The sequence below is a fragment of the Jaculus jaculus genome, chromosome 11, assembly GCF_020740685.1.
Source record: "Jaculus jaculus isolate mJacJac1 chromosome 11, mJacJac1.mat.Y.cur, whole genome shotgun sequence".
NCBI lineage: Eukaryota > Metazoa > Chordata > Mammalia > Rodentia > Dipodidae > Jaculus > Jaculus jaculus.
The window spans coordinates 81,121,416-81,148,300 of NC_059112.1; the positions used below are offsets into that span (position 1 = coordinate 81,121,416).

The window sequence follows — 26,885 nt, forward strand, 5'->3', positions numbered from 1 at the left end:
ACCATTACTGCTGTATCATTTAATTCTTTTTCTGGAAACCTCATTTATATGTTGACACATGCAGAGTAGACGAGAAGATCTGGCATGTCTGTGAATCCTTCATTGTGTTAATATATGCTTAACTGTTTTTAGCATGCAGTTAGGATAATTTGTTATGAATGTGGTCCTGGCTTAGCACAGCATATTAAATCAATTAACATGAAGCCCTTCATCATCGGTAGTGTGGTATGTTTCCTTATAATTTGTGTGTGTGGTAGTAATACAACCTAGAGACAGTTAGGTTCCCTTGGGGCTTCATGGAGGAGAAAAGAGACCGAATTTGAGTCTGTCTTGTGTATTTCATGGGAGCCAGCAGCTCTCTTGTCTCTTGTCCCCGTTTTTTCTCCCCTCTATTCTCTTCCTTCTATCCCTTCTGGACTGGTACTTTTGCTGTTTCTGGTGATCCAACCCAGTCTCACTTATGATGGCCAATGTTCTGCTGCTAAGCTACGTTCCCCTCACCTCTAAGAAACTTTTTTTTTTTTTTTTTTTTTTTTTTTTTTTGGTTTTTCAAGGTAGGGTCTCACTCTAGCCCTGGCTGACCTGGAATTCACTATGGAGTCTCAGGGTGGCCTTGAACTCACAGTGATCCTCCTACCTCTGCCTCCTGAGTGCAGGGATTAAAGGCGTGTGCCACCACGCCTGGCTCTAAGAAACTTTTACCATGGGAATTAAGGAGCTACCCTATCATTCAAAAATCACTCAACAGGGCTAGAGAGATAGCTTAGCAGTTAAGGTGCTTGCCTATGAAGCCTAAGGACTCAGGTTCGATTTTCTAGGTACCACATAAGCCAGAGGCACAAGGTGGCACATGAGTCTGGAGTTCTGGAGGTTGTTTGCAGTGACTAAGAGGCCCTGGCACACCCACTCTCTCTCTCTCTCTCCCTCCCTCTGTCTTAAATAAATAGTAATCTTCAAAAAAAAAAAAAATTAGCCAGGCGTGGTGGTGCATGCCTTTATTTAATCCCAGCACTTGGGAGGCAGGGGTAGGTGGATTGCCGTAAATTACAGGCCACCCTGAGACTACATAATGAATTGCAGGTCAGCCTGGGCTAGAGTGAGACCCTACCTCGGAAAAACCAAAAAATAAATAATTAAAAAAAAAATCACTCGACAGATACAAAGGTCCTACTATATGATGCCAGGTACTGAAAATACAAAGGCAGGAATGTTATTGTCTTCAAGTAGCTGTTTGAAGGCTGGATAGCCAGTTAATGGAGTTGAATAGGGGATTTAGACATTGGCCAGAGACTATACCAGATAATCTTTAAGGGGGACTTATTTAGAACTCCTGATATATGACTGTTGGAGAATTGATGTGGGAATAGGAAACAAAGAACAGCATTTGAGAGGGATGAGTATTCAAAATTAAATATGCTAACAGTTATGTAAGGTGTCCATGGTTAGAGATTCCAGAAATGCATACCTGGTTTGAATCATGAATAAATTGTAAAGTTCATACAAAGACTTTCTAAATTAATGTAATAATTCAAACTGATAATTGCAAGCTGAGCATGGGGGGGGTCACACTGATTATCCCTTAAAAAAACAAAAATAGGGCGGGGCAGATGGTTCAGTGGTTAAGGTGCCTGCCTACAAAGCCTAACCAGATGCACAAAGTGGCACATGCAAAAAAAAAAAAAAAAAAGTACATGCATCTGGAGTTGGTTTGCAGAGGCTGGAGGCTCTGGCACACCCATTCTCTCTGTCTGTATCTCTTCCCTCTATCTCTGTTTGCAAATAAAACCAAACAAAATTACCTATGCTTATCCACATCTTTTTTGGGGGGAGGGCTCTCTAGCCCAGGTTGAACTGGAATACTGTAGTCCCAGGCCAGCCTCAAACTCATAGTGATCCTCCTACTTCTGCCTCCTGAGTGCTGGGATTAAAGGTGTGTGCCACCACACCCAGCTAAGCCTTAATTTTTGAGGCAGTTTTGTATTTGTATTTTGTAATCCTCTTTCCTCCTAGGGCTGTTACTGTCAGGGAACATTCACTGTTTAGTATATGTTGCTGGAAGTCACTTCCCTTTTGAATCTACTACTAGAACAAGGCTTATAGGCTGAGAAGCTATGCAAACAAGTGATTGGTTTGTAAATAAGCAGTTCTGTTTATCTAGATCCTGAAAATTAGATCAGAATCCTGAAGCATATTTGAATTTTAAAGAATATTTCATTAGCTTTGTGAAGTTTTTAAAAAATATTCTACTCAACTTGTAAACCCTATTAAAGTATTAGTTTCCTTATAATTGTATTAGTGGTCTTATTAGTATCTTAAATTCCTTATCCAATAATCCTTAGAAATATAAATTTCCTATGAATACAAGTATTTTTATTATTAATTCTTTTGACTTTTTTTTTTGGCTTTTAAGTCATCTCTGATGTAAAGTTATATGTTTATTCTGGGGCTGTGTTCTCTGTTTTCTACCTCATTGTTGTGAGCCCTGGGCTACTTGTCAGGTCTAGTCCCGAGTTTCCTCACTTGCATTGTTCCCCTCCATTAGCAGGAGTCTGGGATCAAAGCATGGACTGCTCAGAGTTACTCTTGGTATAATTACAGTTGCACATCATCCATTTCTGTCCTGATTTGGGATCTGAACTGAAATACTGGAGCATGATGCTAGTTCTTAGTGTTTAGTGGCTATTTCCATTGTGAAGTACTTTGTGTGTTAGTGTTGAACCCAGGGCCTTGTGGATGGTAGACACATGCTGTACTATTGAGCTATACTCCTAGCCCTGAATTTTGTTATTGGACTAGGCTATAATTCCCCCAGCATGCCTCCTCCCTCTTTTTAAAATTAAATTTTATTATTTTCAAGGAGTGAGAGAGAATATGAATGAATGAGCGAGAGAATATGAAAATGGGCATGTCAGGGCCTCTTGGCACTGCAAATGGACACCAGATGCATGCTGTGCTTTGTACATCTGGCTTCAGGTGGGTACTATGGTGTTAAACCTGGGCCATCAGGCTTGGGAAGCAAGTGCCTTTAACTGTTGAGCCATCTCTCCAGCCCAACATATTTTTATGGGCCTCTTTCCACTGCAGATGAACTCCAGATACATGTACTACATGGTGCTTCTGGCTTTATGTGGGTATATGGGGAATTGAACCAGGGCTGGCCGGCTTTGTAAGCAAGTGCACATTTAACTGCTGAGTCATCTCCCAGTCCAACTGTTCTTTTTGCTTATCCTTACTTTAACTTACTCTAATAGGTTTACATGTGAACCTCTTATCTCTGTTTGCCTTAATTGAGGTACCTGGCAGCTTTTTTTAAAAAATGTTTGTTTTTCTAGGTAGGGTCTTGCTGTAGCCCACTATGTAGTCTCAGGGTGGCCTTGAACTCATGGCAATCCTCCTACCTATATCTCCTGAGTGCTGGGATCAAAGGCTTATGCCACCATGCCCAGCTTTTTCTGTCAGCTTCTTTAGCCTTTACTTGTGCCCCTCCCCTCTTTTTCCTACTGAGCAGGACAATGGCCATGATGAGTATGTGAGGGGAAGACAGTATAAAGCTAGCCAAAATAAGGAAGAGATTGGTAACTATAGGTCATTCATTTTTTACCTTGGATTTCTGAACTTAAGTAGCTTTTTTGTTTGTTTGGTTTTTTTGAGGTAGGGTCTCATTCTAGCCCAGGCTGACCTGTAATTCACTATGGAGTCTCAGGGTGGCCTCGAACTCACAGCAACAGCAATCTTCCTACTTTTGCCTCCCGAGTGCTGGGTGTGTGCCACCATGCCCGGCTTAAGTTGTTCTTAAATACAAGGTGGTAATGATATCTACTTAATGGAGAGGGTATTACAGGAAGTAGGGTTATAAGATTCTCAGCAGGCTAGTGCACATTAAATTGCCAGTTACCCCCTTCTCTCCCTTATTTACAGGGCCAGCTCATCCTTTAGTGTTCAAAAGTAACTATACTGATATCTGAGGATGTATGATTTACTGATACTTGTCTATAAGCAAAGAGGTTTCAGACTTAATTGGCTAAAGTACATTTTTTTCTTTCTTTTTAAATTTTTTTATTGACAACTTCCACAATTGTAGACCCATGATAATTCCCTCCTTCCAGCCACTTTCCCATTTGAAACTCTGCTCTCCATTACATCCATTACATCCCTCCCCCTCTCAGTCAAATTTGTTTTATTTTATTTTTATTTTGTATTCTTATGTTTTGTTTTTTTGAGGTAGGGTCTCACTCTAGCCCAGGCTGACCTGGAATTCACTGTGTATTCTCAGGTTGGCCTCGAACTCACGATGATCCTCCTATCTCTGCCTCCTGACTGCTGGGATTAAAGGCGTGCGCCACCATGCCCAGCGAAATTTATTTTCCTGTCATCATCTTTTCCTCCTGTTATGATGGTCTTATGAGGTAATGTCAGGCACTGGGAGGTCATGAATATTTTTTTATGTCTGGAGGAGCGCATTGCAAGGAGTCCTACCTATTCTGTGGCTCTTACATTCTTTCCACCACCTCTTCTGCAATGGACCCTGAGCCTTGGAAGATGTGATAGAGATTTTTCAGTGCTGAGCACTCCTCTGTCACTTCCTCTCAGCCGCATTGTGCCTTCTGAATTATTCCAAGGTCACTGCCATCTGAAAAGAAGCTTCTCTAACCAAAAGTGAGAGTAGCATTATATGGGTATGAACATTAAGAGAAGTGCTTACTGGGCAGTTTGGTGAGCATAGTATATACATTTAGCCAGATACCACCAGATGTTTCACCCTTAGGGCTCATGACTAACCCTGTTGTAGTTTTCAGTATCAGGGATGTATTCTCTCACATGGAGTGGGTCTCCAGTCCAATTAGAGAGAGGTTAGTTTCCCCTATAACAGACAGGCCATTATTGCACCAGTTGGCTCATTTGGCCTGGGTGGCCAAATTTAAGGCTTGCAGTGTCCATTGTTGAGTATCTCCACTGGTGATTTCTCTCCCATTGAACTTCATGCAGTGTAGTTTTTTTCTACCTTTCTGTCAGCTGGTCTATATGGAGGAGGTTTTCAGCTCAGCTATAGCAGGATTTCTCAGTGACCTTGCAGCCCAAGTATGTGGAGTTTTCAGCAATAGTGTCTATTCCTGGTAGGAAACCCAAGAGCCTCGGCATTACAGGCAGTGGCCTGGGTTGTTTTAGGGACATCAGTGACCTCCTTGGCCAACAGCTCACTGGAAGGTATCCCATTCCTGGCACTGAAAATTTTCTAGTAGCAGTCTATGGCTTCTGAGTGTTCCATTGTCCCAGAAAAGTAGGTTTCCGTATATGACTTACTCATACCCTCTTGGATTTTGATTAGCCCTCTCTCCACCTTTCCTTTACTCAATCTCTTCCCCTGTTCTCACCCAACGTAGGGTTCACTGTAGCCCAGACCTGGAATTCACTGTGTAATCTCAGTGTGGCCTCAACTGAGGGCAATCCTCCTATCTCTGCTGGGATTAAAGGTGTGCCACCATGCCCGGCTCTAGAACCTTTTTTTTGGTGTTTATATTTCTTCTTTTGAGGACTCTCTATTTAGTTCCATAGCCCAGTGTCTTTTGCTGTTCAAAGTTTTGTAATTTTTTTTTGTTTTTGTTTTTGTTTTCCAAGGTAGGGTCTCACTCTAGCCCAGGCTGACCTGGAATTCACTATGGAACCTCAGGGTGGCCTCGAACTCAAGGCGATTGTCCTACCTCTGCCTCTAGTGCTGGGATTAAAGGCGTGTGCCACCATGCCCAGCTTAAAGCTTTGTAATTTTATGAGGTCCCAGTTTTTGAGGCAGGGTCTGATTCTACCCCAGGCAGACCTGGAACTCACTGTGTAGTCTCAGGGTGGCCTCGAACTCAACGATGATCCTCCTACCTCTGCCTCCCAAGTGCTGGGATTAAAGGTATGTACCACTACACCGGGTGATATGTGGTGTTATTTCCTGAGCAATTGGGGTTTTATTTAGAAAGTCTTTACCAAGACTAATATGTTGAAGGGTTTCCCCTACTTTTTCCTCTAGCAGTTTCAGTTTCATGTCTGATATTAAGGCCTTTGAGCCATTTGGACTTAATTCTTGTGCACAGAAAGGGATAAGGATCTATTTTCATCTTTCTATAGATGCATAATCAGTTTTCCTAAGATGGTTTGCTGAAGAGGCTGTCTTTTCTCCAATGATTATTTTTGCCATTTTTGTTGAAGATCAGGTGGTTGTAGATACCTGGACTTACATTTGGGTCCTCTATTCTCTTCCATTGATCTACATGTCTGTGTTTATGCCAGTACCATGCTGTCTTTTGTTACTATGGCTTTGTAATAGAGGTTAAAATCAGGTATGGTGATACTATCAGCCTTATTTTTGTTGCTCAAAAGATTGCCATTTTTACAATATTGATTCTTCTGATCCAAGGACAAGGGATCTATTTCCTAGTGTCTTCTGCAATTTCTCGGTTGAGTATTTTAAAGTTTTTATTGTAGAGATTCTTCACTTCCTTGGTTAGATTTATTTCAAGGTACTTTATTATTATTTTTGATGCAATTGTGAATGGGAATGATTCTCTGATTTCATCCTTTCTGTGTTTGTTGTTAGCATATCAGAAGGCTACTGATTTCTGTGTGTTTATTTTGTATCCTCCTACATGGCTATAAGTGTTTATCAGCTTTACCAGTTTTATGGTAGAGTCTTTCGGGTCCTTTATGCATAGAATCATATCATCTGCAATTTGTAATCCTTTTGTGTGTGTGTCTTGCCTTATTGCCATGGCTAAGACTTCCAGTACTATATTAAATAAAAGTGTAGACAGTGGAAACCCTTGTCTTGTTCATGATTTTAGCGGAAAAGCTTCAAGTTTTTCTCTATTTAGTATTATGATGGCTATAGGTTTGTCATAAATAGCCTTTATTATGGTGAGATATGTTCTTTCTATTCCCAGTCTCTGTAGGATTTTTATCATGAAGTGATGTTGGATTTTGTCAAACGCTTTTTCTGCACTAATGAGATGATCATGTGATTTTTTTTTTTTGTACTTCAATCTATTTATATAATGTATTACATTTATCAATTTGTATATGTTGAACCATTCCTGCATCTCTGGGATAATGTCTACTTTGGGGTGAATGATTATTCCGATAAATTGTATTCTGTTTGCCAATTTTTTGTTGAGAATTCTTGCATCTGTGTTCATGAGGGATATTGGTCTGTAATTTTCTTTCTTTATTCCATCTTTGTCTAGTTTTGGTATCAGGGTGATGCTGGCTTTGTAGAAGGAGTTTGGTAGGATTCCTTCTTTTTCTATTTTATGGAAAAGTTTGAGAAGTATTGGTGTTAGTTATTCCATGAAGGTCTGGTAAAATTCACCACTGAATCCATCTGGACATGGACTTTTTTAGTTGGGAGATTTTTTTTTTTAATTATTTTTTTATTTGAGAGTGACAGACACAGAGAGAAAGACAGATAGAGGGAGAGAGAGAGAATGGGCGCGCCAGGGCTTCCAGCCACTGCAAACAAACTCCAGACGCGTGTGCCCCCTTGTGCATCTGGCTAACGTGGGACCTGGGGAACTGAGCCTCGAACCGGGGTCCTTAGGCTTCACAGGCAAGTGCTTAACTGCTAAGCCATCTCTCCAGCCCGGGAGATTTTTTTTTTAATAACTGTTTGGGTCGCCATACTTGTTATAGGTCTATTTAAGTGGTTAATCTCATCTTGATTTAATTTAGGTTGGCCATATAAATCAAGAAAATCATCCATTTCTTTCAGATTTTTAAACTTAGTGGAGTATATGTTCTTATAGTATGTTATTATGATTTTTAAAAAAAATTTCTCTGGTATCTGTTTTGATGGTGCCTTTTTCATCTCTAAATTTTATTAATTTGTGTCGTTTCTCTCTTTTGGTCAGATTTGCTAAGGGTTTATCAATCTTGTTTATCCTTTCAAAGAACTAACTATTTCATTGATTCTTTGGTTTTTTTTTTTTTTTTGGTTTCTATTTCATTGATTTCTGCCCTAATCTTTATTATTTCTCCCACTTACTGATTTTTGGTTTGCCTTATTCTTCTTTTTCTAAGGCCTTAACGTGAGCATTATGTTGTTTACTTGTGACCTTTCTAATTTCTTATTATAGGAACTTAAAGCTGTAAATTTCCCTCTTAGGACTGCCTTCATTGTGTCCCAAAGGTTTTGGTATGTGGTGTTCATATTATCATTTGATTTCCTTCATCATTTAGTAGTATATTATTTAGTTTCCATGATTTTGTGTATGCTCTATAGCTTTTTGCTATTGATTTGTAGTTTGATCCCATTGTGATCAGGTAGAGTGCAAGGAATTATTTTAATTTTCCTATATTAAGATTTGCTTTGTGTCCTAATATATGGTCTATTTTAGACAATGTTCCATGTGCTTCTGAAAAGAATGTGTATTTTGTAGCGTTTGCGTGAAATGTCCTGTATATATCTGTTAGGTCCATTTCTTATATGACCTCATTAATCTAGATGCGTCTCTGTTCAGTTTTTGCCGGGATGACCTTTCAATTGGTGAGAGTGAGGTGTTTAAGTCACCACTGTGTTTGGTGTTATCTGTGACCTTAGTTCTAATAGCATTTGTTTGATGAAGTTGGGAGCCCCCATATTAGGTGCTGCATATATATTTAGGATTGTAATGTCCTCCTGTTGGAATGTGACCTTCCTTCTTTCCTAACTAAAGTTGGGATGAAGTCTACCCTATCAGATATTAGGATAGCAACCCCTGCTTGTTTTCTAGGCCCATTTGCTTGAAATATTTTCCTCTTTCACCCTAAGATAGTGTCCATACTTTATAGAAAGGTGAGTTTTTGGAGGCAACAAATTGAAGGGTCCTGCTTTTTAACCCAGTCTGCAAACCCGTGTAGTTTGGTTGGGCCATTGAGGCAGTTGATATTAGGAGTTCTTATTGAAAGGTGTGTATTTATTTTTGCCTTTTTTTGTTGTTTTGTACTTCTTTGGGTTTTACCTTTGCTCTCTTGTATTAACTAGTCTTTGAGTTTTTTTTTTTTTTTTTTTCCCCAGGTTCTTTATAGGTGTGCTTTTCTTTCTCTTCAGCATGGAGAATCCTTTGAAATATTTTTCTGTAGAGCTGGTTTTGTCTCCAGATATTCCTTTAGCCTGATTTTGTTGTGGAATGTCTTTATTTCTCTTTGAATGGGTAGCTTTGCAGGATGAAGTAACCTTGGTTGACAGTTGTTATCTTTCAGCACTTGGGCTACATCATTTTAAGCCCTTCTGGCTGTGTTGCTATGAACCTGATGGGCTTGCCTTTGTATGTGACTTGATACTTGTCTCTAACTGCTTTTAATATATTTTCTTTGGTTTATATGTTTGGTAGTTTAATTATAATATGTTGAGGAGTGGTTCTTTCCAGGTTTTGTCTGGCTGGTATTCTAAAGGATTCCTGTATCTGCATTGGCATTTCTTTCCCAATTTGGGGGAAGTTTTCTTCTATGATTTTGTTGAAATTGCCTACTGTGCCTTTGGAATGAAATTCTTCTTCTACTGTACCCTGAATTCTTATGTTTGATCTTTTCATAGTGTCCCAAATCTTTTGAAATTCCCATTCATACCTTTCTATTAATTTGTTTTTCTCTTTGTTGGACTGTATTAGATCTGCCACTTGGTCTTCTAGTTTAGATATTCTGTTTTCTCCTTCATCCATTCTACTGGTGAGATTTTCTAGAGTTTTATTTGACTTACTATTGTTTTCATTGCTAGTATTTCTGACTGGGTTTTCTTTATTATTTCTGTTTTTTTATTCATGTTTTGTATTGACCTCATTTCATTAAATTGGTTTCCTGTGTCTTTGATTCCTTTGATTTCCTCTCTGATTTCTTTGAGCATATTTATAACCATTGTTTTTAAATCTTTCTCAGGCATTTCCTCTAAATCAGTCTCACTGGACGTCATTTCTGATGGATTTATACTTTTAGGGTAGATTAACATTGTCTTGATTTTTTTGTGTTTCTTGTAATGTAGAGATTTTTGCATCTTAGATTAATTTAATGCTTGGGTTTTTAAATTATCTTCAGTATTATTGGATATATCAATCAATCTGATAATATATATCTTCAGGGTAGGAGCTTAAGGTGCTAGATATGGCTCTTAAGACTCTCAGAGTCACCATAAAAATGACCCTACATGCTGGGTTTGCCTGCTGTGAGAGTATTCTAGTAGGCTCTGGGTGGAACAAAATGTAGGCAAATTGTATAAAGTTTACACATTCAGTGAAAATCAGCATAGTATTTATGCAAGAGTAGACATTATGACAAACAGATCCTTTAACAAAGTCACAGTCCCTAAGGATGTGTGTTGCCCCACACCCTTAATCATGTCAACTGGGAGACTGAGATTTCTGGTCTGTAGAAGTTCCCAAGGTCAGCTTGTGACCAGGTGAGACCCTGCCTCAACAAATGACAGAAGAGGAGACAAAGGCAAGATAAGTCAGGAAACAACAAATGACAAGCCCAAAATATAGCTTATTTAAGAATGGCAAATCCGACCATCCATCAGATTTAACATGCTTTACCCTCACATGGAAGGTGCAGCTAGTACTTCCGGTGTAAGCTCAGTCACCTTTTGGGATGGCTTTGATCTCAGTTATGCTATGCGCCCACTTGGGTCCCTCTTTGCTGTGCTGTGGGCTCAGGTAATCTGGCTGGGTTGCTGGGTCACTGCTCTGATCGCCTGTGCAGGGTGCTGTAGAAGTGAGCCCCTTCCCCAGGTCTCTGGTGCTTGTGATGGTGGTGGGGGAGGGGAAGCTTTGGAAAGTGGCTGAAGTTCTCCTGCTGGTCCTCGCAGTCCTCTTCCTCATCGGCTGCTCAGCTGGCCCCTGCCATCCTCCCCTACATGTTTCTTGAGTTTGTGAAGAGGCTGGTGTGAGTGGAAAATTCCCTCTCCTGACTTCCTGCTGAGCCGAGTCTGGCCAGCAGGGCTGTAGGGACCTGGTGCTGCCATTGTTGGAGCCACTTCTGCCTGCTTCTGTGGTCTCTAAAGCTTTGGATCTCTCCTTCTCTGCTGTGGTTGATAATTTCTTACACCTTTACTTTTTAGTAGAAGAGTGCTTTTTGCTTTTTCTCCCCTAGGGTGCTTTGCCTTGTTCCTATGCCAACATCTTAACCAGAAGTCTGGCTAAAGTACTTCTTGCTGAAGAGTATCATCTAGTTGGTATTCTGATAAGTACTGTGGGTAGGTGGTAGCCTGGTGGATTATAGTAGCAAGAATAAGAGTCAGAGGTTGTCAAAGCTGTATAATTTTATAGAGCATTATTTACAGTGGATTCTGAAGTATAAAATTTGATGAAATTGTTTCTGGTAAGTTACAGGTAACTGGATGTAGTACTTTAAGGAAAGTTATTTATTAAAAGGTAGTTCTTAAAAAATGTGACTCTTGGCCCTGTCAGGTTGACATAAAATTAGCCACTGGGGCTGGCTGTGTAATAATGCAGTGGCAGAATGCTTCGATAGCATGGGCAGGCCTTGGGTTTGTTTAATACCTGAATTCCAGTCCTTCAGCTACACAAAACAAACATAGTAATCACACTTTCCTTTTAGTAAACTTTCAACATTTTTTTTCCTACAGACAGATACACCATCAGGAGTGGAATTACCATCATGGTATCCTGTTATAAAACAGGAAGGTGACCATGTTTCTCCAACACATTCATTTTTACACCCCAGGTAAGTGGGTAGTCATCTGTTTGCTCTTTGATGGTCATTCATTCATTCATTCATTTATTCAGCAGCTGTCTGCCAGATAATGTTCTAGGAGCTAGGAGCATAAATTATTTAGGTTTGGGCTTTCTTAGTTAATAATAGATTATCTTTCAAAATTCAGAATTTTTTAACACAAGTATATTGGGATTTAACATATCTTTTGTTTCTGTTTTTCATCATAAGGAAATTAAGGAGAATGATATTGTTTAGTTACTTTTAGAAAAACATCCAAAGAAAGAATTTAAAGTGAAATTCTACTGAATATTTGCAATAACTGTTATTTGTTGTTTGTGTTCTGTTTTTGTTTTGTAGAAATAGATCATTTCATTTTTGCTTTGAAATAAAAAAAAATTGGAAGTTTTAATTTTTTACTCTTGAGGTTAACCAATTCTTTTAAGAGTTTTATGTGTTACTTTGGTATTTTATTTCTTATTTTTTTGGTTTTTCGAGGTAGGGCCTCACTCTAGTCCAGGCTGACCTGGAATTTACTGTATAGTTTCAGGGTGACTTCAAACTTATGACAATCCTCCTCCCTCTGCCTCCTGAGTGCTGGGATTCGTTTTCATCTTTTGTTTTGTTTTTCAAGGTAGGGTTTCACTCTAGCTCAGGCTGACCTGGAGCTCTGGAATTCACTATCTAGTCTCAGGGTGGCCTCGAACTCAGGGTGATTTTCCTACCTCTTCCTCACAAGTGCTGGGATTAAAGGTGTGTGCTACATCGCCCAGCAGTTTTCATCTTTTTAATAAAAGTATAGTACAGGTTATACGGTTTTCATTTACTGAGACCTAGGTTTTCGTCTACTGCCATGAGCCTGTAATCCCTCCAAGATGGTGAAGTCTCAGCTTAGAATTTACATGTACACAAAATCACTAACCTATACTGCGTTCCAAGTAGATCTTTTAGGCACTCTTCAACCTGTGAGAGATTTAAAAAAATGAAATATTTAGGGCTGGAGAGATAGCTAAGTGATTAAGGCGCTTGCTGGCAAAGCTAAAGGACCCAGGTTTGATTCTCTAGGACCCACATAAAGTCAGATGCTCAAGATAGCGCATGTGTCTGGAGTTCATTGTGGTGGCTAGGAGGCCCTGGCGCACCTATTCTCTATTTGCCTCTGCCTGCCTGCCTCTCAAATACATGAAATATTTCATGTATTTGAGAGAGAGAATATGAGAGTGAGAATATGAATGGACACACCAGGGCTTCTAGCTGCTACAAACTCCAGAGGCATGTGCTACATAGGTACTGGGGAATTGAACCTGGGCCATCAAGTTTTGCAAACAAGTGCCGTTAACTGCGGAGTCATCCTTCCAGGCCTGAAGATTTTGTTTTTGTTTATGTGTTAAGCAGAATATTGTTTTCAGATCCAAAGTTCACTAACGCAGAGGAGTAACAGATTTACAGAGTGCATGTACGAGGAGATTATCTGAAGCCTGGGGAATGACTGTATCCTCACAGGTTACCTAGATTACAGCTTAAAATATGTTAAATATCTCCTTCACATTTCTCTGTGGAGCCTTGCAGATAATTTGCTAAACAAGTTTATGGGAGCTTTGAGAAAAATTTATACTTAGCCTTTAAATCTTAATTTTATACACTTGTTATTGCTGGTTTAGTAGATGTTTTAAGAAGATTGCTCTGTGGGTTTTGGTGCAAGAGGCTCTGCCTGGCATATGGGTAGCATTGAGCCTATTCTCTCTGAGAAACGTATAAAAAGCTCATTGCTGGCCATATTGGTGAAGTTGGTCTGAGTGAGGATTCCCTGCCTTGGAAGGCCAAAGTAGTATGTAGCCTGTTTTCTTTCTGCAGTCAACTTGGTCTATTACTCAGAACTGCTAAACCACTCCATGAAGTGCTTCATGCATTTATTATTTATTCATTCATTTATTGTTTTGTTTTTTTGAGATAGGGTCTCACTCTGTAGTTCAGGTAGGCCCGGAATTCACTATGTAGCCCAGGCTGATTTCAAATTCTTGGCTAGTCTTGTTTTCAGCCTTTCAGGTGCTGGGATTATAGGCATTTAATTGTCAGATAGCTTTGAGGGAAAGGGGAAAGAAACTCATTTTCTTTCCTAGTGACTGTCTTTTTGTGCCTCAAAATTACTCACAATGGGGCTGGGGAGATGGCTCAGTGATTAAAGGTGCTTGCTTGCAAAGAATGCCAGACTCTCAAAGTGGTGGATGTGCCTAGAGTTCATTTGCAGTGACAAGAGGCCCTGGCATATCTATTCTCTCTCTCAAATAAATAGAAATTTGAAAAAATACAAAGTTATGTACAAAATAAGAAAAATCCCTCAAAAAAATTTTTTTTTTTGTTGTTCGAGGTAGGGTCTCACTGTAGCTCAGGCTGACCTAGAATTCACTATGGAGTCTCAGGGTGGCCTTGAATTCACGGCGATCCTCCTACCTCTGCCTCCCGAGTGCTAGGATTAAGGAAAATTTTTTTTAAAAATATGGAACACCTCATGAATTTGTGTGTTATCCTTGTGCAGGGGCCATGTGAATCCTCTCTGATTGTTCCAATTTTAGTATACGTGCTGCCGAAATGAGCACCCTCAAACCTTTTTATAGTCTTAGGATTCTGCTTTTTTTTTTGGAGGGGATAAAAAAATCTTTTTTGTGACTTACATTTTTTGAGTTGTTACATTGACTGTTTTGGTTAAAAGATATTGATTTTAGCCAGGTGTGGTGTTGCATGCCTTTAATCCCAGCACTCGGGAGGCAGAGGTAGGAGGATCGCCGTGAGTTCGAGACCACCCTGAGACTACATAGTGAATTCCAGGTCAGCCTGTGTTAGAGTGAGACCCTACCTCGAAAAACCAAAAACCAAAACAAAACAAAACCCAAAAAACCCTGAAGTGAGTGATGTTACATGTTTTAATTTTCCCTTAGGCATGATATGTAATATATGTCTTATTTTATCTCTGTTTTAGCTACTACTTATACATGTGTGATAAAGTGGTTGCTCCAAATGTGTCACTGACTTCTGCTGTCTCCCCGTCTAAAGAGATCACAAAGACAGAGACAAGTAAGTCTATCTCAAGACAGTCAGAAAAGCCTCACAGTAGTAATAAGCGTCAGAAAACAGTGTCTTACCCAGATGTCTCACTTGAGGAACAGGAGAAAATGGATTTAAAAACAAGTAGAGAATTATACAGCCATTTAGGTAAGTATCCAGAAGTTATGTTTTTAAAAGCAGATATAAACATGTTTACTCAATGGTTTTTAAAAAGTTTTCTGTTTAAGTAAAATTTCCATATAATTGAAGCTTTTACTTTTTTTTTTACTAGCTGTCAAAACTGGGTTATTATTTGTACCTCAGCTGTGTACTTTTTTAGAGTGGTGAGGTCTATATGGCTTATGTGGGTCCTGGAGAATCAAACTGGGATCCTTTGGCTTTGCAGGCAAACACCTTAACTGCTAAGCCATCCTGATGACTGGAGTAAGGTGGAATGTTATAGTTGTGCCATTTGTTTTTGTTTTCCCTCTAGATTTGCCTATTAGGATATTTCATATAAAAAGAATTGTTGCAGTGTGAGGTCTTATGTGGCTTCTTTTGTGAAGCCTATTTTTCCAGTCTAGGTGGCACATATCTGTATTTCTTTTTTATAGTGTAGTATTTGATTGCATATTTTGTTCATCAGCCTATTTTGTTTATCTTCAATTGACAGACATTTTGCATTGTGTTTACTTTCTGAGTATTATGAATAATGCTGTAATGAACACTTGGGAGGAAGTTACACTGTAGATGTGTTTTCAGTTCAAGTATGTATGATAGTAGAACTGTTGGGTCATATGGTGACTGTTAACATTTTCAGAGACTGACCTTTAAAGGAGCTGTAGCATCTTACCTTGTCTGGCAGCTGTGACGATTGCGTGCCTGTACATATTTGTTAGCACTTGGTGTTGTGCTGCCATTGGAGTGGTTGTGATGTGGTTTAGATTTGTAATTTCTTAATGATGAACGATGTTGGGTATCTTCATGTTTTACTGGACATTAGATATTTTCTCAGGAGAAAAGTCTAGTTCATATGCTTTGCCCTATTTTTAAGTTGTGTTGTCTTTTTACTATTGAGTTATGTCTATATTCCGAGTCCTTAGCACACTGATGTACCGTTCTGATAGTTTCCTCTGCTTTCTTGTTAAGGATCCACCCAGTGTATAATTTATCAGTTTTTATGAAATCCAGTTTAGGTTTTCTTTGCCTTATGTAAGAAAGGAATGCCTATATGGAGGGGTTTAGCTCTCACATTTACCTCTTTGACCTTACATTCAGGTCATTTTGGTGCTTATATGAGGTGTGAAGTGCAATTGCTTTTTTCTTTTTGCATATGAATACTGTGGTCCATTTGTTGAAAAGATTATATATTATATATATAACTTACAAAATTTGAGTTTATTTATATACTCTGAATTTTAATTTTTGAAATTTTGCTGTTTGAGACAGTCTTATTATGTAGCCCAGGCCAGTCTTGACCAAAATCAGCCTTCTGCTGCTGTGCTCATCTATGGATGCCACCACTCCTAGCTTGGACTCTGAATCCTTTTCTGTTTCTTTTTAAGTAATTTTAAAAGTTAACATACAAAGCAGTGGGCTTCATTATGACAGTTTCACACATATATGTCAATGTGCTTTGTTCCAGAAATAGTGTGTGTTTCATAAATTTGTGTGCTGTTCAAGCACAGAGGTCATGCTAATCTATTACTCCAATTTAGTAAATGTGCTGCTGAAGTGAGCACTTGGACTGTGAAGTCTTTTCTTTTTTTTCTGAGGTAGGGTCTCACTCTAGCTCAGGCTGACCTGGAATTCACTATGTGGTCTCAGGGTGGCCTTGAACTCACAGCGATCTTTGTATCTCTGCCTCCTGAGTGCTGGGGTTAAAGTTGTGTGCCACCATGCCCGGCCTGTGAAGTCTTTTCTTAATACTATAAACAGTTTTATTGTAGTTTTGTAGTAAGCTTTGAGACTGGGAATTGTGATTCCTCCAACTTCATTCTTTTTCGAGTTATTTATTATTTTTTTTTAGAGACAGTGGATGAGAGAGGGGGGGAGGGAAGGAGAGAGAGAGAGAAACAGGGAGAGAATTAGTGTGCCAGGGCCTCAGCCACTGAAGTTGAACCCAGATGCTTGCGCCACCTAGTGGGCATATACGACCTTTTGCTTGCCTCATCTTTGTGCGTCTGGCTAATGTGGGATCTGGAGAATCGAACATAGGTTCTTGGGCTTTGCAGGCAAGTGCCTTAACTGCTAAGCCATCTCTTCAGCCCTTTTTTCTAGTTAATTTTGGCTGTTTTTGATATAAGTCATAGAATAAGCTTGTCAGTTTCTATACAAAGATGAGCTGGGATCTTGATAGGGTTGCCTTCTGTTGATTAGTTTGGTTGCCATCTTCACAATAAACATCACTTTCAGTGCATGTGCATGGGGTGTCTTCCATGTGCTTGAGGTTTTAATTTCTCGCAGTGATGTGTTGTTGTCATTGTTCAGATCTGGCACTACTTTCCAGTAATTAATTATTGTTTTTGATAGGATTTATAAGTGAACTTTCTTCCTTAGTTTCATTTATGGGTTTATTTTAGTGACTCTTTTTATTGGTGGCATTTATACTTTGTGACTCATTTTTTTTCTTTCAAAGATCCATCAATCTCAAATAATTCTACAAGCAAAAAGAAATCCGAATCTACTATTTGCAGTGTAGTAAGAGACGCAGGCAAACTTGACACTGCAGCTCCCCCTGCACTTGTCAAGGACGCTGTGTGTGAGGACGACAAAGGGAAGATCATGGAAGAAGTGATGAGGACCTATGTGAAACAACAAGAAAAGCTGAACTCGATTTTGCAAAAGAAGCAACAGCTTCAGATGGTAAGCTTATCATTCAAAGGAACAGAGGATTGTTACAAGATACCTTTTCAGATGTGGCAAATGCACTTAAGATTATTCAGTTTTACACCAATAAGCAATTTTAAGACACTTTTTCATACATAGAACTAATATGGTAGCTGAGTTTTAGATAATCTTATGACTTACTTTTTCCCAAACTGAAGTTTTTAGCACGATGGAAGTAAAAAATGGTACTTTGATTCTTTTTGTTTCAGGAAGTGGAAATGTTGAGTAGTTCAAAGGCTATGAAGGAACTTACAGAGGAACAGCAGAATTTGCAGAAAGAGCTTGAATCTTTGCAGAGTGAACATGCTCAAAGAATGGAAGAATTTTATGTTGAACAGAAAGACTTAGAGAAAAAGTTGGAGCAGGTAATGAAGCAAAAGTGTACCTGTGACTCAAATTTAGAAAAAGACAAAGAGGCTGAGTATGCGGCGCAGGTAAGGATGATTCTGTTCTTAGCAGCGCCTTTCAGTGTGGGAAGGGAAGCTTGCTTGGAAGAGTTATCTGCTCAAGCGAGGCTAGATTTCAAAATGGAAAATTACGTTAAATATAACTTTGTTATAGTAGCCAGTGATTTCTTTTTTGCATGTGTATGTGTGGTGTGCATGTATGTATGTATGTGTATAGGCACATTTGTGCGGTCTTGAGGGGCCAGAGGTCAACAGTGGCTGCCTTTTTCCGCCTTGTTTGTTTTAGAGAGAGAATGGGTATACCAGGGCCTCTAACTACTGCAAACAAACTCCAGACACACATGCCACCATGTGCATCTGGATCTTGGGGAATCAAACCTGGGTCTTGGGCTTCACACCGCTAAAGCCATCTCTGCAGCCCTACATCTTGTTTTTCACATGGGTACTGGGGATCTGAGCTCAGGGTCTCAAGTTTGTATGGCAAATACTCACTGAGCCATCTCTCTTCAGTGACTTGTGTGTGTGTCCATGTATATGTTAGTGCAGGCACACGTGTGCTGTGGTTTACATGTGGAGGTCAGGAGGCAACTTTGGGATGTTGGTCCTCACCTTTGACTTTGGGGCAGGCTTTCCTGTTCACTGTGATGGTCAGGCTAGTTGGCTTGTGAGCTTCTAGGTGGTTGCCCTGTCTGTACTTCCCATCATGCTTGTAGGCATGCTGGTATTACAGGCACCTGGCTTTAAGTGGCTTCTGGGAGGTCAATACTCAGGTACTCTTACAAGCTCTTTATCCACTGAGCCATTTCTACAGCCTCAGTATGTTTTTTAAAAAGATTTTTTTGTTTATTTATTTACTTGAGAAAAGGGGTAGGTAGAGAGAATGGGCATGCAAGGGCCTCTAGCCACTGCATATGAGCTCCAGACACATGACACATGTGCCACCTTGTATATCTGTCTTACATTGGGTATTGGAGAATTGAACCTCGGTCCTTAGGCTTTGCAGGCAAGCCCTTTACTTGCTAAGCCACCTCTAGCCTCAGTATGATTTTTTTTTTCCTGAGGTAGGTTCTCACTATAGCCCAGGCTGACCTGGAATTCAATAAGTAGTCTCAGGGTGTCCCTGAGCTCTCCAACATCCTCCTACCTCTGCCTCCCGGGTGCTGGGATTAAAGGCGTGCACCACTATGCCTGCAGCATGATTTTTTTGACCTTTATTATTTTAAACTTTTATTGGGATTTTGTTATTTAATAACCTAAATTACTTAGGTCTAATTCTTTGAATATAAATTCATATTCTTTTGGACTGGGAATGTAGCTCAGTGGCAGAGCATGCATATGCCCTGTGTTCAGTCCCTATCTCCACATAAATTGAAACAAGTTAATAAATAAAATCTTATTTTATTTATTTATTTATTTATTTTTTTGAGGCAGGGTTTAACTCTAGCCCAGGCTGACCTGGAATTTACTATGTAGTCCTCCTACCTCTGCTTCCCAAGTGCTGGGATCAAAGGTGTGCATCACCAACCCTGGCTATTATTTTGATGTATATAGGCTTTCAAGTCTAATTTAACAAATGGGAAGTGTTATTTGCTATATTTGAAAGTGTTGAAGACATTGATAAATAATTCTCTTTTGTTAATGATAGCATGGGGAAGATGAACAAATTGATGTGAGCAGGCTGTGCTGAGAGAGAGGCACATAGGTGTAGCTATGGGGAAAGTGCTGCAATAGCTCATCCTTCTTGATCCTTTCTTCCTTGGCTCTTCCACAATTGAATGCCATGTCAAATGTCGGAGTATCAGATACTCTAGGGAAATGTGTGAAAATAGTTCATTTTGTAAAAAGCAGTTTAAAGGAAGCTTTTTATCATGAAAAGAGGATTAATTAGAAAGACAAAACTGAAGGAAAACTAACAAAGCCTTTTAAAATCACACAGTTGGCAGAACTAAGACAGAGACTGGACCACGCTGAGGCTGACAGGCAAGAGCTCCAAGATGCGCTCAGACAGGAACGGGAGGCACGACAGAAGCTAGAGATGATGATCGCAGAGCTGAAGCTGCAGATTTTGAAGTCCTCAAAGCCTGCTAAGGAGTAGACACTGTTGAGGAAGCCCGGCCGCGCGCTCCAGAGGGCCGTGTGTGCTTACTGCCTGCTTTGCTCACTGAGTCCTGAACGTCTTACCTGCATGGAGATGACTGGGCTTCTGTTCATTTGTTGGTCAGAGGAAGTGAGAGATTATATATTAGTACACAAATTTTTATGTTTTCCAAATGAATGAAAATAGATGTTGTTTTGTACTTTTTATTTTATTCAGTCAGCTTGGTAACTACAGTACTATGTAATTTCAACACGTAGATAGTCTACCTATATTTCTAATGTAAATTTAACAATTGTATACTTTTTTAAAGTTGCATTATGTGATGCATTGTTATCCATATTTCAATTTTTGATACAATGGTGGCATCATTGTTCAAATATATGATATGGAATGACTCAAGGAGCTGACACTCCATTTTTCCCATTTGCACAATCTCCTAAGCTGATGTAGTTGTGTAATTTTTATACGCCAGACCAGGTTTGCTTTTACTTACTTCAGGTTGTGGAATGAAGTTTCACTCTTCTTTCTTTGTAATGCCTTTTGAAGAGGAATCTTGCTGGTGAAGTTAGCCTCACGGGTGCCAGTGCACTTGGGAAAGAAAATATGCTTCATTATGCCCTGCTGGAAGCACGAGGAGCTTTTGTAACTTATATTTCAGTTTTGAGTGTGGTTATGCTTAGAAAATTATTTCTCAGTGACTCCAGAAAAATGAAATAATTTCTGAATTTTTTTTTTTGTTAATAGTGATGTGAAAATACTGTTCTTGAGTAAGAATGATTCCATGGATGTACATTGGTTTCTATACAATCCATAATCCTCCTGTACAGTTTTTATATGTAGTCTTATATGGCTCTTACTGAAATTTATATACTGGATTTGTTTCCTTTTAAATTATAAAATATTAAATACCTTCAAGGTTATTTTGAACTTTTGTAAGTTTAAATGTTATCTTAAAATTTGCACGAATGGACCATTACATTACTCTTTAATATCAAAATCAGGAATTTGCAGTCAGCCAATAGTATCTGATAGGTTACTATAGGACAATTTAAATATCTGCTATTAAAAGTAATTTTTTAAAAGATAGTTTTAGATGACAAAGGAATTCCACAATTTGGGGACAGCTAACACCTGCACTTTTCTTTTTTGCACAGAAAAGTCTCATCATTTTTTCTACAGAATTTCACATTAGTCAATGCTTGACTTGGCTTAAAAGTTACTAGGTAAAGTTCTCAGTGGACGTTAGTGTTTTGTTTTTATTTTGTCTTTTTTTTTTTTTTTTGAGGCGGGTGTCATTATGTAGCCCTGGCTAGCCTGGAACTCAACTGTGTACACCAGGATGACCTCCAACGTGTAGTGATCCTCCTGCTTTGGCCTGCTACATATTGGGATCAAAGGCATGGGCTACCACACTCAGCTAGTTTGTGACTTTTATAAAGGAGGTTCATGAAACCACCATTGCCATTATTATCTCATCAAATTTTGTTTTCTGTGTTCTCTCATAAGGTACTATTTGAATTAAGAGAACTAAATTTATTTTTTAAAGTAAGCTAGCTAGAGTTAAGATTATATACTCTATATACCCCAATGGTATAGAATGTTAAAAATCACTAGGTTTCATTTACTTGGATAGTTTCATACTTTGTTTCATGGTACTCACGTATCCAAAAAGACCTTTTTGTACTTCTCAAGAGGTAGTTTGTGTTCTAAATATACTGTGATGTAAATGAGTATTTTGCATTTAATCTTTACTATCTTAACCCTGTAACTTAACTTGCTGATTCTTGGAATCTCCTCTAGGAGGAAAAAAATGTTAAAATGACATGTCCTTCCTATGTTGTTTGTTTAGATCTAGATAAAGAAAAATTAATACATTTATAAAGTAGTTTTAGTTTAGTTGAAATTAATCCATATCACAGCTCAGCTTATTGTGAGGCAAACTCAAAGATCTATAATACCATTTATTTTTCTGATTCAAAGTCTTTCTCCTTATGTTATTTAGCAAATAATCATCTTAAGTTCTAACTCAAGACTTCAAAGATAAATTGCTTATTCTTGAAAATTTGTTATTTTGAAATTCTAAGTAGGTCTTACCAAATTACTATAAACTCTTAAGCATCAAGTACAGGAACAGTTTTGTTTTCTTTTTCAAGTCCGTCACTTAAAAACTTGCCATGTATAGTCTTCATTGTCCTGAAGATACTTGGATGTGCCATAGTTTGTCTTACCATCCTTGAAAATAGTTTTTTTAATCGCTTGTAAATATACCTATTGTTAAAAGTAACTTTAAATTAAATTGCACTGTATAGCTTGAAAACAAAATAGAAATTTTGTAATACTTTAAATGTGACCTCTGATGAAATTTCCATATAAAACTTATCTTTATTCCTGCATGCTCATTTTATGTGCTGGTTATTATCCTAAAAAGTTTGTTTTGGTGTTAGTTTTTGTTTGTTGTGCCAAGTTTACTAGGCAAGTAGAATTTCCCTCAGACTCCATAATGTTACTCTGTTTGAAGAAAAATGAGAATGTTTACTCTAAAAAGCTATACTATGGAGTGGCCTAGACAAGTCTTGCTAGAGCGTCTTTGGGAGAAAGACAATGTTAGCTTTGTGCTGAGTGATGCTTCGTTTGGGTGGCGATTACTTCTGTTGTAGTAGTCTAAATTTTATGAGAACAAAGTACCAAATGTATAGAGGTAGTAAATATGAAAGCTCCTGTTACCAGGGATGCTCAGAACTACCATAAAATCACAAATGAAAATGTGAACAGTATGAAAAGATTTGAACAACTTAGGTTTGGCTTGGGCTTTAATTTTTTTAAGCATATTCTTTTGCTTGATTTTCTATATCCTTGAGAATAAGGATGTTTTATGCTTCTTGAACCAATTTTATAGCATTTAATATATAACCAGTTTATATGTAAAATCTTTTGTACAGGGGTGAGAAGGAGTAATAAATCATTTGTACATAGTGAATTATAAGGTGGTCACTAAAATAGGTGAGATAGACCGAGTTCCTATGATTATAGGCTGTTCTTTTAAAAGTCATGACAGGTGCATATGTGGCTTCTGTTTGAAGGAAAGCAAAAATGAAACATGCCCAAGATATTTCTCTGGAAATATTTGCAAAACTAGTACTGAAATGTTTTAGTCAGCTTCAAGTTTTAGTTAACATTTTGTCTCAGTGTTAAGACATGTTTTGGTCATTTAGGGGAAGAATACTAATTTTTATTGGCCCTTCATGTATTTTATCCAAATAACATGACATTAAGATTAATATGAAAAATTGTGCTCATACTGTACATCTACTCCTGTGCTTGGAATGACTTGTTAATAGTTATTATGGAGGCTGTCAGCAATAAAACACACATAACTGCTGTGTTATATATGTGGAATTGGGAATTTAAACAGCTTAAATTTGTCTTCTAGTGTATAATATTTGAGCATTTCCACCTCTGAAATAAAAGCATACAGGTATTTTGTGCTGCATATTCTTTAAAAGGACAGTCTCCCCCCCCCCCATGGCTTCTAAATTATATAATGCAGTTTGGAGCCTGTTTAAAAATATGTATGTCTTCTGTAGTGCTACTCTTCTTGAACTAGAAAGTGATCAAATGTTAAAGCATTTAAAATTAAGCCCAGAAAATAAAATAGTCTTTAAAGTTAGTTTAATAGAAAAGAAATTTATAAGATTTTTTTCTTCAATATAGATACCTCACTTGAAAATAAAGCACAGCATACTTAAAGTAGTTCTTGTAAAACTATCCTACTGAAATAATTGCTAAATCTAGGACATCTTTTGGGTAGTTTTTGATAAATAAAATATACTTGCTTTTAGCTGTTCTGCTAGAAGTATTTGTTCCTCCTGAGAATTTTTAAGCTAACATACTAGTTTTAAATTATTTCTGAATTTCAAACCTGTGAATGCACTAAATGAATTACCTGTCTTGTAACTATTGAAACAAACTGACTATATTGACCATAATTCAATTTACAATTTTGCCAATGATAGGTAGTTTTATGATTAAAATTGCTGTGGCTGGTTGCATTACATGACACACAAAACTGTCCTCTACCTCACGTGAAATAAATATTTTATATGGTTTTACTAAAAAACAAAAGACTCATCTATCTGGTCACTTAGTTTACAAATTTTGAATTATATTTATTGAAACATGACATACTGTGCTCTTAGCTTATACCTCAAATGTATTTTGTGCTGTTTTCCATTTTCATGCCTTGTAAATAACTTGTATAGATTGTGGATGAGATTCCAAATAAAAACTTTTAATGCCAATGAAATTTGATCCAAGTCATCTCAGTATCTGCTGTGTTAACTGTCTTGTCCCTGAAGAATGATAGTTTTCTCCTTTAGAGTCTATTCACTGATTTAACATTAAACACTTATTTTATTACAAAATTCAAAGTTTTATGTGATACGTCAAGTGATGAAAATGCCAGCATATTGTGATGATTCTTTTTTATGATACATAGGACTCTTTTATTTCCTGAACCTCAGTAGAAGTTATCCTTCATTGATTGCTGTATAACAGATTCCCTTCGGATGTAGTACCTTGAAAGCAACATGTGTGTCAGAGTATCTGAGGGTTCTAAACCGAGGTTTGGGAGTTGTATAAGAGTGAAGTGAGAACGTGATGGGCTCAGATCTTCATGACTGAGCTGAGGAATCTGCTGTCAGGCAGCTCACTCATGACAAGTGCTTATCCTGTGCTTACTGGCATATATGGCAGACATCTGCATATTTTTGGACAAATATCTTTAAATTCTTTGCTTATTTAAAAAAAATCTGTGTGGGCTGGAGAGATGGCTTAGCGGTTAAGCACTTGCCTGTTAAGCCTAAGGACCCTGGTTCAAGGCTTGATTCCCCAGGACCCACATTAGCCAGATGCACAAGGGGGTACATGCATCTGGAGTTCGTTTGCAGTGGCTGGAAGCCTGGCACACCCATTCATTCTCTCTGCCGCCTCCTCTCTGTCACTCTCAAATAAATAAATAAAAATGAACAAAAATTAAAAAAAAATCTGTGTTACAACATTGCTTCTTGGCTTTTTGGCGAAGATCAAGTGTAAAAATCTGTGTTACTGAGCCAGATGTGGTGGCCCACGCCTTTAAAACAGCACTCGGGAGGCAGTGGTAGAATTGCTGTGAGTTTGAGGCCACCCTGAGACTACATAGTGAATTTCAGGTCAGCTGAACTAGAGTGAGACTCTGCCTTGAAAAACCAAATAAATAAATAAAAATAAAATATGGATAATAAAATAAATAAATAAAATAAAATAAAAATGGAGAGATGGCTTAGCGGTTAAGTGCTTGCCTGTGAAGCCTAAGGACCCTGGTTCAAGGCTCGATATCCCAGGATCCACGTAAACCAGATGCACAAGGTGGCACATACATTTGGAGTTGGTTTGCAGTGGCTGGAGGCCCTGGTACACCCCTTTTCTCTGTATCTGCCTCTTTCTCTCTCTCTCTGTTGCTCTCAAATAAAAGTAAACAAAAATTAAAAATACATATATTTAAATATTTTATTTTGATTTATTTCTTAGAGGGAGGGAGAGAGAGAAAGAGTTGGGGAGGAAAGAGAGGGAGAGACAGAGAATGGGCATGCCAGGGTCTCCAGCCACTGCAAACGAACTCCAGAAACATGTGCCGCCTGGTGTATCTGGCTTATGTGGGTCCTAAGGAATCAAACCTGGTCCTTTGACTTTGCAGGCAAATCTCTTAACTGCTAAGCCATCTCTCCGGCTCTGTGTCTGATTTTAGTTGCTTTCTTTTTTCTTAGTCTTACTAAAGCTTTGCGTATTTTATTTTAATTAGTTTTAATTTTTATGATTTTTATTAGAGGGAGAGAAAGAGAGAATGGGCATGCCAGGGCCTCTAGCCTTTGCAAACAAACTTCAGACATTTGTGGCACCATGTGTGCCTGGCTTACCTGGGACCTGAAGAATTGAACCTGGGTCTTTAGGCTTTGCAGGCAAGTGCCTTAACCACTAAGTGATCTCTCCTGCCTTTATTTTATTTTTTTTAAATATATTTTATTCATTTGAGAGAGAGAGAGAGAATGGGCACACCAGGGCATCCAGCCACTGCAAATGGACTCCAGATGCATGTGCCGCCTTGTGCATGTGGCTTGTGTGGGTCCTAGAGAATCGAACTGGGATCCTTTGGCTTTGCAGGCCAATGCCTTAACCGCGAAGCCATTTCTTCAGTCCCCTTATTTTATTTTTTAAAAAGCAACCATTATCCAGGTATGGTGGCTCATGCCTATAATCTCAGCACTGGGGAGGCTGAGGTAGGAGAATCACCATAAATTGGAGGCCAGGTTATACTACAGAATGAGCTTCAGGTCACCCTGAGCTATTGTGAGTCTCTGCCTCAAAAAAAAAACAAGACAGCAACTTTATGGGTATGTAAAATTCATGTTGCTTTTCTAGTTTCTTACTCAGTTCCACTCTGATCTTTATTATTTTTTCCTTCTACCAACTTTAGGCGTAGTGTAGTCTTTTCTTCTGGTTATTTGGATGCTTAGCTTGTTTATTTGGGATAGTCCTTTTTATGCCAATTATTAGGGAATATTAGAATGTCTCCTTGGGGTCATCTGTGTTGCTATTTATTACTGTAAACATCCCTTCTTAGTACGCTTTCATGTGTATACAGTAAGTCTTGGCATGTGCATTTTTGTATGAATTTTATTTTATATTAATTCTAACAGGTTATTCTCTTTTTTTCTCCCTCAATCCAGCTCCCTGTT

The 26,885-nt window shown here is 38.4% G+C and overlaps 1 protein-coding gene and 1 non-coding gene across 4 annotated transcripts in view; one reads left to right on the top strand and one right to left on the bottom strand.

Annotated features, from left to right (window-relative positions):
* The window catches only part of Skil (SKI like proto-oncogene), a 34,116-nt gene extending 12,720 nt beyond the window's left edge, over nt 1-21,396 (top strand). For 2 of the 3 annotated variants that reach the window (XM_045161496.1, XM_004652354.2), the window contains 5 exons: nt 11,594-11,691; nt 14,657-14,889; nt 17,360-17,586; nt 17,820-18,044; nt 19,954-21,396. In XM_045161496.1, the coding sequence (XP_045017431.1) occupies nt 11,594-11,691; nt 14,657-14,889; nt 17,360-17,586; nt 17,820-18,044; nt 19,954-20,112 (942 nt within the window). In that variant the 3' untranslated portion in view covers nt 20,113-21,396. The remainder of the gene's footprint in view (nt 1-11,593; nt 11,692-14,656; nt 14,890-17,359; nt 17,587-17,819; nt 18,045-19,953) is intronic. The other variant, XM_004652355.2, reaches the window with a different exon arrangement.
* On the bottom strand, nt 14,171-14,276 carry LOC123453404. The gene has a single exon (XR_006632797.1). It is a non-coding gene; the product is annotated as a U6 spliceosomal RNA (small nuclear RNA).
* Nucleotides 21,397-26,885: the final 5,489 nt, after the last annotated feature.